Genomic DNA, 12,870 nt, shown 5'->3' on the forward strand with positions numbered 1-12,870 from the left:
TTTTCTACCTCTTTCCATCAAAAGGTCAAAAGCAATAACATCCCAATATCAATGAGCATGCCTAGCAACCAGATTTGGTCTCTAAATACCACTCCCACAAAAAGAAAGACGGGCTACTCGGGGAAGTACTGATTCCAGGACTTGGAAAGGAATGTAACAGGAAGCCTACATCATGTTGTGCCAGAAACCAAGTAAGTTTTAAAGACTAATAAGGTCATGTCAAAATTATACAGCAATCAAGGACTCCTACTAGACAAATCTAGGACAATTTAAACATCGAAAAGAATAATGACTGCAATTGACTGAAACATGAAAATTTAAAAATCGTAAATACTGATACTCAAAAAAGAAAGAAATCATCACCAATAACAGAAACAACTCATTTATCACCACCAGCCCTTAAGCTTAAAATGGGCAACTAAACAAAGATAACTAAGCTTTTATCCTGCCTCTTCAGTAGTAACTATATTTCAGGGTAACCAAATAACATCAGTTAATGAGGAAAAGTTTTTCTTTTTTTCTTTTTTAATTATACTTTAAGTTCTAGGGTACATGTGCACAATGTGCAGGTTTGTTACATATGTATACATGTGCCATGTTGGTGTGCTGCACCCATTAACTCGTCATTTACACTAGGTATATCTCCTAATGCTCTCCCTCCCTCCTCCCCACATCCCATGACAGGCCCCGGTGTGTGATGTTCCCCTTCCTGTGACCATGTGTTCTCATTGTTCAATTCCCACCTATGAGTGAGAACATGCGGTGTTTGGTTTTCTGTCCTTGAGATAGTTTGTTGAGAATGATGGTTTCCAGCTTCATCCATGTCCCTACAAACGACATGAACTCATCATTTTTTTATGGCTGCATAGTATTCCATGGTGTATATGTGCCACATTTTCTTAATCCAGTCTATCATTGATGGACATTTGAGTTGGTTCCAAGTCTTTGCTATTGCGAATAGTGCCACAATAAACATACGTGTGCATTTGTCTTTTTGGCAGCATGATTTATAATCCTTTGGGTATATAACCAGTAATGGGATGGCTGGGTCAAATGGTATTTATAGTTCTAGGCCCTGAGGAATCACCACACTGACTTCCACAATGGTTGAACTAGTTTACAGTCCCACCAATAGTGTACAAGTGTTCCTATTTCTCTACATCCTCTCCAGCACTTGTTGTTTCCTGACTTTGTAATGATCACCATTCTAACTGGTGTGAGATGGTATCTCATTGTGGTTTTGATTTGCATTTCTCTAATGGCCAATGATGATGAGCATTTTTTCATGTGTCTGTTGGCTGCACAAATGTCTTCTTTTGAGAAGTGTCTGTTCATATCCTTCACCCACTTTTTGATGGGGTTGTTTTTTTCTTGTAAATTTGTTAGAGTTCTTTGTAGGTTTTGGATATTAGCCCTTTGTCAGATGGGTAGGTTGCAAAAATTTCCTCCCATTCTGTAGGTTGCCTGTTCACTCTGATGATAGTTTCTTTTGCTGAGCAGAAGCTCTTTAGTTTAATTAGATCCCATTTGTCAATTTTGGCTTTTGTTACCATTGCTTTTGGTGTTTTAGACATGAAGTCCTTGCCCATGCCTATGTCCTGAATGGTATTGCTTATGTTTTCTTTCAGGGTTTTTATGGTTTTAGGTCTAACACTTAAGTCTTTGATCCTTCTTGAATTAATTTTTGTGTAAGGTATAAGGAAGGGATCCAGTTTCAGCTTTCTACATATGGCTAGCCAGTTTTCCCAGCATCATTTATTAAATAGGGAATCCTTTCCCCATTTCTTGTTTTTGTCAGATTTGTCAAAGATCAGATGGTTGTAGATGTGTGATATTATTTCTGAGGGCTCTGTTCTGTTCCATTGGTCTATATCTCTGTTTTGGTACCAGTACCATGCCGTTTTGGTTCCTGTAGCCTTGTAGTATAGTTTGAAGTCAGGTAGCATGATGCCTCCAGCTTTGTTCTTTTGGCTTAGGATTGTCTTGGCGATACGGGCTCTTTTTTGGTTCCATATGAACTTTAAAGTAGTTTTTTCCAATTCTGTGAAGAAAGTCATTGGTAGCTTCATGGGGATGGCATTGAATCTATAAATTACCTTGGGCAGTATGGCCATTTTCATGATATTGATTCTTCCTATCCATGAGCATGGAATGTTCTTCCATTTCTTTGTGTCCTCTTTCATTTTGTTGAGCAGTGGTTTGTAGTTCTCCTTGAAGAGGTCCTTCACATCCCTTGTAAGTTGCATTCCTAGGTATTTCATTCTCTTTGAAGCAATTGTGAATGGGAGTTCACTCATGATTTGGTTCTCTGTTTGTCTGTTATTGGTGTATAAGAATGCTTGTGATTTTTGCACATTGATTTTGTATCCTGAGACTTTGCTGAAGTTGCTTATCAGCTTAAAGAGTTTTGGGGCTGAGACGATGGGGTTTTCTAAATATACAACCATGTCATCTGCACACAGGGACAATTTCAATTCCTCTTTTTCTAACTGGATACCCTTTATTTCTTTCTCCTGCCTGATTGCCTGGCCAGAACTTCCGACACTATGTTGAATAGGAGTGGTGATAGAAGGCATCCCTGTCTTGTGCCAGTTTTCAAAGGGAATGCTTCCAGTTATTGCCCATTCAGTATGATATTGGCTGTGGGTTTCTCATAAATAGCTCTTATTATTTTGAGATATGTCCCATCAATACCTAATTTATTGAGAGTTTTTAGCATGAAGGGCTATTGAATTTTGTCAAAGGCCTTTTCTGCATCTACTGAGATAATCAAGTGGTTTTTGTCTTTGGTTCTGTTTATATGCTGGACTACATTTATTGATTTGCATATGTTGAGCCAGCTTTGCATCCCAGGGATGAAGCCCACTTGATCATAGTGGATAAGCTTTTTGATGTGCTGCTGGATTCGGTTTGCCAGTATTTTATTGAGGATTTTGGCAGAGACACAACAAAAAAAGAGAATTTTAGACCAATATCCCTAATGAACATCAATGGAAAAGTTTTTCTTTAAGAAGATGCCAGGAAATAAATGCAGATGAAATAACAGAATAGGAAAATCACCAATTTGTAGCCCTCGGTGACATAACCGATTCAGGAAGAAATCATCAATGGACACTAAGCTCATTAAGTGAAAGAATGATGAGTATCTGGACAGTTACATAGTACCAAACTATCTCTCTACGAAGTTCTTGCCTATCTCAAGTATAAAATATTAACTTTACAATGAAGGAATCAGATGTCACTACCTTAATCCAGGGATTTACCTTAATTCCTAGTCACTAACAGTGAAACAGCTAGACAATACATGCCATCTGAAGTGATACAATATAATTATGGTAAAGCCTTTGATATTCCACAGGAAATATTGGAGAGGAGATAAAGAAACAAGTTAAGTCAGGAGTCCCCAAAGCCCAGGCCATGGACTGGTATCAGTCTATGGCCTGTTAGGAACCAGGTGCACAGCAGGTGTTGGGAGGGTGAGGAAGCATTACCACCTGAGCTCCGGCTCCTGTCAGATCAACAATAGCATTCGATTCTCATAGGAGTACAAACCCTATTGTGAAATGCGCATGCGAGGGATCTCTAGGTTGCACAATCCATATTAGAATCTAATGCCTGATGATCTGAGATAGAACAGTTTCATCCAGAAACCATCCCACCACCCCGACCTCCACGCTACCCCTAGTCCATGGAAAAATTGTCTTCCACAAAACCAGGCACTGGTGCAAAAAAGATTGGGGACCGCTGAGTTAAATGATACCATAAGAAAGCAATATGCCACAAGAGCAGATATGGTCAAAAACAGAAAAGAGAGTGTCTTATGGGCCAGGCGCGGTGGCTCATGCCTGTAATCCCAGCACTTTGGGAAGACGAGGCAGGTGGATTACTTGAGATCAGGAGTTTGAGACCACCCTGGACTACAGGGTGAAACCCCATCTCTACGAAAAAAATACAAAAATTAGCCAGGCATGGTGGCGCACACCCATATAGTCCCAGCTATTTGGGAGGCTGAGGTGGGAGGATGTCTTGAGCCCAGGAAGCAGAGGTTGCAGTGAGCCAAGATCTTGCCACTGCACGCCAGCCTGGGCAACAGAGCCAGACCCTGTCTCAAAAAAAAAAAAAAAAGAGAAAGGCTGGCTCATTGTAGCAACATGGAAGGCCCTTTCTAACATAATGCTAGCCGACCATACCTAAACAGTACAAAATAGATTGGTACCTGGTTAATGGCTTAACATATGTTAATTTCTCATTTCTCAGAATTAATTGGAATGTTTTAAAACAAAGTTTTGTTTTTTTTTTAATTTTTTTGTTTTGAGATGGAGTCTTGCTCTGTCGCCCAGGATGGAGTGCAGTGGCGCAATCCTGGCTCACTGCAGCCTCCACCTCCCGGGTTCAAGCGATTCTCCTGCCTCAGCCTCCGAAGTAGCTGGGATTACAGGCATGAGACACCATGCCTGGCTTGTTTTTATATTTTTAGTAGAGATGGAGTTTCACCATGTTAGACAGGCTGGTCTCGAACTCCTGACCTCAGGTGATCCACCCACCTTGGCCTCCCAAAGAGCTGGGACTACAGGCATGCGCCACTGTGCCTAGCCTTTTGTAATTTTTTTTGAGATGGAGTCTCTCTCTGTTGCTGGGCTGGAGTGCAGTGGCACAATCTCAGCTCACTGCAACCTCCACCTCTCAGGCTAAAGCAATTCTCCTGCCTCAGCCTCCCGAGTAGCTGGATTACAGGCATGCGCCACCACGCCCAGCTAATTTTTGTAATTTTAGTAGAGACGGGCTTTTGCCATGTTGTCCATTCTGGTCTCAAACTCCAGGCCTCAGGTGATCCGCCTGCCTCGGCTTTCTAAAGTTCTGCAATTACAAGTGTGAGCCACCGTGCCCAGCCTAAAATATAAGTTTATGAAACAAAAGAAATGTAAGGCTCGTTTTACTTCATTTAAATTATGAAGGCTGTATACAGTCATATAAACGTAATGTATTTTGATACAAATCATTGTAGATGGGATTCCAAAGCCAACAGCACTGTCTTCCAATGTGAAGATATTAAGTCAAATATGAAGATATTAAGTAAGTGAATACATACCACTCACAGGGCTGAAGGGATCGAAATGCCTTAAAAGAAGCATCCATTCCAGCAAAATCCCAAAACTTAACATCATAGTCATATCCTCCTGTCACCAAACGGGCACCTGAGGGATCCAGACCCAAAGCAGACACCTGGTTTTAAAAAAATAAAATAAAATGACTGGAGCAAAATGACATATGGTCAATTATAACCTCCCATTTCTGTTCTTTAATCCCACCCCCTATGTTATAGGACTTGGAAGCACAAACCACCAACTACTGTTACTTCTGAAAAGCAGGAATGGATGGTTGCCTTCCATATTATTAGACTTTGTTACTATATTCATTCTTTTGCAATAAAGAAAAATACTTTAAATCTATTTGACAATTTTGTCCCAAATCATCAACCATGTACTCAGAATAGCTATCACTGCAATTCCATAAGATAAACTAAGTTGCTTTAGTGTACAAGTAAAAATCTTACAAATAATTACAATAATTCAGCATTTTCAACATACAATCTGAGGAAAACTTTTAAGATAATCATAACTGAATGAAAACCATATGAATCTGAAATTACCAAAATGAGTAACACCAAGGGAGCTTTAAGAAATCTATTTAACAAAGTAGAACAAAGGAGAATTATCTGTCCCTTATGGTCAAATGGCTCGGTATATTCACCTTAAACAATTATTTTTAAAGCTGAATTTTTAAGTGACTAATCACATTATAATAGTACTTATATTGGTTCCATAAAATATTTGCTTTCGGCCAGGCACAGTGGCTCATGCCTATAATCCCAGCACTTTGGGAGGCCAAGGCAGGGAGATCACTTGAGGTCAGGAGTTTGAGACCAGCCTGGCCAACATGGAGAAACCCCATCTTTACTAAAAATACAAAAATTAACTGGGCGTGGAGGCATGCACCTGTAGTGCTGAGGCACAAAAATTGCTTGAACTTGGGAGGCGGAGGTTGCAGTGAGCCAAGATCGTGCCACTGCATTCCACGCTGGGTGACAGAGTGAGACTCTGTCTTAAAAAAAAAAAAATTTGCAGGCCAGGCACCGTAGCTCATGCCTGTAATCCCAGCGCTTTGGGAGGCTAAGGCGGGTGGATCACCTGAGGTTGGGAGTTTGAGATCAGCCTGACCAACATGGAGAAAGCCCATCTCTACTAAAAATACAAAATTAGCCAGGCATGGTGGCGCATGCCTGTAATCCCAGCTATTTGAGAGGCTGAGGCAGAAGAATTGCTTGAACTCGGGAGGCAGAGGTTGCAATGAGCTGAGATCGCGGCTCTGCACTCCAACTGGGCAACAAGGTGAAACCCTGTCTCAAAAAAAAAAAAAAAAAAAATTGCTTTCCCTGTGAACTTTCCTAGGTCCAATTCACACGTCAATATCCAATGTGTAACTCATTGTTCCTAAGCTATATGTAGCTTTCTCTCAAAGCAGAGAGTCCCTAGATCTACTGCCCTCTAAGAAGAAAAGAACTGCATTAGGAATATTTAATGCCATTACCATACATTGGACACAGTAAAAGAATCAAAGGTTTTTTTTGTTTTGTTTTTTTTGAGACAGAGTCTCACTCTGTCATCCAGGCTGGAGTGCAGTGGTGCAATCTCGGCTCACTGCAACTTCTGCCTGCTGGGATCAAGCGATTCTCCTGCCTCAGCCTCCTAAGTAGCTGGGATGACAGGCATGTAGCACCACGCCCAGCTTATTTTTGTATTTTTTAGTAGAGAAGGGGTTTCACTTGTTGACCAGGCTGGTCTCAAACTCCTGATCTCAGGTGATTTGCCAGCCTCAGACTCGCAAAGCTGGGATTAGAAAGTGTGAGGCACGGCACCTGACCAGAGTCAACGTTTTACATAAAGGAAGTTTCTATAAATCAGTTCTCCTAATAAATAGACTTGAAATGTAATTAATATAATTATAATTAAATAAGTCAGATACTGACAAAATAACATATTCATTTCAATTAGCACTTGCAAATACCGATTTCATAATATAAGGGAATCATACACAAATAATAATACTTATGTTAAAATTAGACATGAACTCTAAAGATGTCAAGGAAAATATACAAGTGAAAACAAAGTCATTTTTTATGCCCGAACAATAATGTCTTAAAAAAAATCAAAAACAAAAATAAATGAATAGTAGTTTTAAAAATCTAGAAGTGACTTCTGCTACCACCACCTACAAACTCACTTGCCTCTACGTTCATTATGCTATCCTTCTTCCCTCCTGTTACAATTTAAAAGTTATTTCTCCTCCTAATAAGGCTAACCCCACCAGTGTTCATCTCACTACAACACAATATAAAATTACAACTTCATTTGTGGTTCCTCTATTCTGTATCTGTCCTTCCCTCAAGAGTATAAGCACCATATGGACAGAGACCTTGTCTGTGCCCAGCACTGAACCTGGCACAAAATACAAACTCTACTAAATATTTGTTTAAAAGAAAGGAGAACTAAAAATTGTTAGATCTTATGTAAAACAAACATGCAGTCTGACAAATATGAGACAAATTCCTTTTTATCAAGGAAGAACAGAATAAACTGCAAACTTGGCTGTTCTCCTAACTAAGAAGAAAGATGACAAATTAAAAAGCAAAATTACAAAATGAGGCTTTCAATGCTACCATTCACTGAAGTATAAGGATCTCTGCTCCTGACTGTATATATGATTCATCATTTACCAAAACGATATGAAGGAGGTAATTAGAAAAATAGAAAACAGAGCTCAGAGGCTGGGCGCAGTGGCTCACGCCTGTAATCCCAGCACTTTGGGAGGCCGAGGTAGGCGGATCACCTGACGTCAGGAGTTCAAGACCGGCCTGGCCAACATGGCAAAACCCCATCTCTACTAAAAATACAAAAATTACCCGGTGTTGTGGCGAGCGCCAGTAATCCCAGCTACTCGGGAGGCTGAGGCAGGAGAATCACTTACCCCTGGGAGGTGGAGGCTGCAGTGAGCCGAGATGGCACCACTGCACTCCAGCCTGAGTGACAGAGCAAGACTTTGTCTCAAAAAAAAAAAGTGTCTTGTTCCAACTTGAGAATGAGCACAAATTTTCAGTTTTAACATTTATATTAAAAGAATTAATGTGTATCACCCTCTCCTCCTTTCAAAAAGCTTTAGACTTTATCATCACATTCAGTGGGAAGGGTTCAGTTGACTATTATGCCATAGTAAGTATATTCACTAAATATTCACTAAAAGGAGAAAAAGCACAAAATCTTATAGAGATATAAAAAATAAACATGATGATAATTCTCCTAAGAGTACATCAGACATCATTAAGAGACTGATTTGAACAAACTGACTCTAAAAAGATATATGAGAAAACTGGGGAAATTTGAACACTAATGAGATATTAGATTAAATAATTATTGAAAAAATAGATATATAAAGACGGTATTATGTAGGAAAGAGTATATGTGTGCACATTCAGAAAGAGTGTACGTGTGCACATTCAGAAACAGCCCAGTATTATCTCTTAGAGGTTCATACTGAAATATTCACAGATGAAATCATATGAAGTCAGGTATTTGCTTTTAAATAATCCTGTAAGGTGGGGACGGGGGGACTAAAATGTAAAGTATATAGGAAAGAAATAAGATTGGCCTTATGGACCTTTTTAAAATAACTCGTTTAAAAGAAAAAAAGATCAGATAGAAAAGTCACCTTCTAATCCAACATTTATTTAAAAATAAATTTATTTGCATGTAGAACAAAGGCAGGATTGCAAAAAAAAAAAAAAAAAAGAGTTAAGCCAAGAGTATAATTAGACACTCTAATTGATTTTCAATGTGTAAAACATACTGGAGTATTTTTTAAGTTATGGTTCTCTATAAGATAAAACTTGATTTACGAAAAAAGGAATATTTAAATCAAACTTGTGAAACTCATGACCCATCTCTCAGTTGTAAAATTCTCCAGACTAGATGACAGAAAAGCTTCCTTTTAAATACTCAGTCTACAATTTTTCCTTATTTACTTAAAAACACAAAAAGGAGAATTTCATCATAATTTCAGAACAAAAATATAAAAAACCTGATTTAAGAAAAAATAAATATATTAAGAATTAGATGGAAATGATGTCTTAGGGCAGCAATTCCCACATAGTTTCATTTCAAGACTCTTTACATTCTTAAAGTCTACTGAGGACTCCAGGCCGGGCGCGGTGGCTCACACCTGTAATCCCAGCACTTTGGGAGGCCGAGGCAGGCAGATCATGAGGTCAGCAGATCGAGACCATCCTGGCTAACATGGTGAAACCCTATCTCTACCAAAAATACAAAAAAATTAGCCAGGTGTGGTGGCGGGCACCTGTAGTCCCAGCTACTCAGGAGGCTGAGGCAGGAGAATGGCATGAACCCGGGAGTTGGAGCTTGCAGTGAGCCGAGATCACACCACTGCACTCCAGCCTAGGTGACAGAGTGAGACTCTGTCTCAAAAAAAAAAAAAAACAAATAAAAAAAAAAAAAAACGAATGAGGACTCCAAAGAGGTTTTGTTTATGTGAGTTATATGTATCACTATTTCCACTAGAAATTAAAACTAAGAGATTTTTACATCTTTTCCATTTCATTTAAAATAACAATAAACCCATTATATTTAACATAAATATTTTTATGAAAACAATATTTTCAAAAGAAAAACTGTAAGAATGACCCTGTTTATATCATTTCTGGGTCTACCTCTATTGATTGATATTTCCCTCTTATTATGGGATGTATTTTCTTACTTCTTTACATGTGAATTAGAAAAAAGTAGTTTCACTGAAAAGGGAAAGATAATTTTTTTCATTTCATATGAATGTTTCACTCATTTAACTACTACTTTGTAGTGGCTTTGCAATAAGATACAATGATTTCACCTTACATCTCAAATATTCTATATTATTCATCTTTAAATATTTTAGATTACTCAAACATAAGTAAATATAACAATATAAACATGCAATCTGTAAACTAAGTATTAATAAATACTTAGAGCCATACAGTAACTACTTAAAGTTCATTTCTTATCTCAACATTCATCTGAAAAATGAACAAATTCATGCCTTTTACTGATACAGAAGTAAAGCTAAAGGTAGTAAGAAATTTTCCCACACCATAAAAAGCAAAATTGTGTTTGAGTTTCATTTCTTTCTTCCACTTATAATGTTCCTATATTAAAAAGTAAGAGATTTTTAAAGCCAACAATAACAGTGATAATAATTGTTCCTATTTTAACTAAAAGGAAATGGCTATTTTGACTGAACATAAAAGTAATCTATTTTTCCTTAATGTCTATAGCTTTTATGTCATCAGTTGATTGTATAATTAGCCTTAATACAAATGTATCTTATCAGTTCACTTTTCCATGACAGCCCTGTAATTTGAGAGAGGAAAAAACTAGATTTTTAAACTTACTGTTTTAGTGCCATGCTTCAGCGTTATCTCATGCGAATCAGGAATCTTGTGAACAGGATTCTGAAACAAGAAAACCCCATGACATTAACGGTAAAATAACATATTTGTGGGGAACTACACAACACATTTCACAGGAAATACAATTTTTTAAAATTGTATCATTGGTTTTTAAACACAAAGCTTAAAAAAACAGCAAAAAAGTGTGAGAGTATCTTTTTTCTACACTTCTAGACACACTACAATGGGTCTCTGATGATAAACTGATTTTAAATCTCTAAAAGGATAAACCTAAGAAACTCATTAGGTTCTATAAAATTATCTCTTATTGTCAACATAAATTGAAATTTTAATTTAATCCAAATGTAAAAATAAATCAGTAGTTGTTAATAGTATAATTCATAAAGAAAAACTAGAAATTTATTTTTCCTTTAAATCACAGTTTATCAAGAGGAGCGAAAAGGTTGATATATCTGCTTACCATACTTTAATATCAAAAATTATTTTTAAGCATATTGTAACCTATGTATAAAATAATAATTACAGATTTTCCTAAAAAATAACCAACAAGGTCCTTTCAACATCGAAAATTTTTTAAGTTCTCTATCTATTCTGGGGCATACCTTAAAGTGTTAAGTACTTAATTTCTAACAAACAACAAAACCTTCACAGGGTAACTATATACCTTTTAACCCTTCAAAGTTAAAAAGAATATTGTTCAAAAATGGTAAAAATAAGAAACTCCAAATCATTCACTGATTCATTGGTTCAATAAGCATTTACTGAAGTGGGATTATACCAGTTGTTAGGTGGCAGCAGACACGGTCTCTTCTCATCCCTCCCACACAAGAAGCATATGGTCTAACAGGGAGATATCAATGGCTCTACTTCAGTATAATGAATGCTATCATAGACAGGAGTATGGGCAGAACAACTAAGGGACAGTAAAGAGGAATGCATAAATCAGACATAAGAGGTTACAGTGATCATTTAAATCAGAGGTTTCATTGTTTATTCAAGTCTCATTACTCAAGAGCAGGCTAATCCTACTAATATTATATGTCTATTACAAATTCAAGAATCATCTCACCATCTACTTAATTAAACATGTGACCTAACAGCTTTTTCTATCTTAATCTTTCCCCTGCTATGGCTCTTTCTCTTCAGCATATAAACAAAGTATTAATACTTACCGTAGTAAAAAAACAAAAACTAAAAGACTACTGACCTCCCCTAAAATTTATTGCTCAATCGTTATCTTTTCTTCTGCAATCCCGCTTTTTCAAACTATGGCTTCACTCAGTGTCCCCACTTTCTTTCACCCTCTACCTCAATTTTGGCATTTATCATTTTATTCCTAATTCTTAGCACAGTTCTTGGCACATAAGAGGCTCTCAGTAAATAGTTCTAAATGAACAAACAAGTCACTATAAATCCCTCTGCACACTTTACAGAACTTAATCTACATACACGAACTTTCAACAGCATGGTAACTATTTATCTCCTCCATCTTGAAACTGTCCTTTGCTGGGAGGAAATAGCCTACAGAAAAAGCCAGAAATGCTAGAGTTTTTTAAACTAGCAATGCCATTAATTAACCATGTGATGACTTCAGCAAAGTTATGACTCTCAGTTTCATTTGCAAACTATGAATAATAGCACCTGCCCCACAGGTTACAGTGAAGTAAGTAGTTTCAAACTCCTAACAGAGTTTGGCACATGGTAGAGCTCAATAAATGATAGCCACTATGTATTCCAAGGCTTACCTCCTATATTGGTCACATCATCTTAGAGTGTTTTTCCAGGCTTCTTTTCCTCTTTACCTGGCTAATTTTTATTCATCCCTCAAAACTCAATTCAGATGTGACCAGCTGCTCAAAGCACTTCTCAACATTTCAAACACTGGGTTAAATGACCCTCTTATGCATTTCTATGGCATTTCCTTATCTCAGTCACAGAACTTATGATAATACATTGTAATTTTTTACCTATCTCCCCCACCACCACCCCCTTATCAAACTGCAAAATATAAGCTTCTCAAAGACTATATCTATTTATCATCTCTGGATCCCCTATGCACAAAAAAGCTGGTATATGGCAGACATACATACACACACAGAGAGGTTTTAGAAATGAATAAATGGCCCACTGTCTACCTTGTTCATCACACTAGACTGTAATTTTTAATTAACCCTCAAATTTTAGAGTAATGATTATGTCCATAAAGAAAAGCAGGTGCTATCACATCAGGCCAGCCTGGTAAGTGAGAGGCAAGAGATAACTAAGATTTTCAAAAGCTGAAAACCTTTTAAGACCAAATTATTATATCCCAGACTAAAAGCAGATTGAAGATTGCAACAATACAGAAATAAAGGTAG

General features: G+C 37.4%; 1 protein-coding gene across 2 annotated transcripts in view; it reads right to left on the minus strand.

Annotated features, from left to right (window-relative positions):
• Positions 1 to 12,870, minus strand: part of WDR70 (WD repeat domain 70) — a 365,950-nt gene that overhangs the window by 298,672 nt on the left and 54,408 nt on the right. For both annotated transcript variants that reach the window (XM_054684042.2, NM_001280169.1), the window contains 2 exon segments: positions 10,496 to 10,555; positions 5,090 to 5,223 (listed from right to left, as the gene is read on the minus strand). In XM_054684042.2, coding sequence (XP_054540017.1) covers positions 5,090 to 5,223; positions 10,496 to 10,555 — 194 coding nt within the window.

This window comes from Pan troglodytes, chromosome 4, assembly GCF_028858775.2.
Source record: "Pan troglodytes isolate AG18354 chromosome 4, NHGRI_mPanTro3-v2.0_pri, whole genome shotgun sequence".
Classification (NCBI taxonomy): domain Eukaryota; kingdom Metazoa; phylum Chordata; class Mammalia; order Primates; family Hominidae; genus Pan; species Pan troglodytes.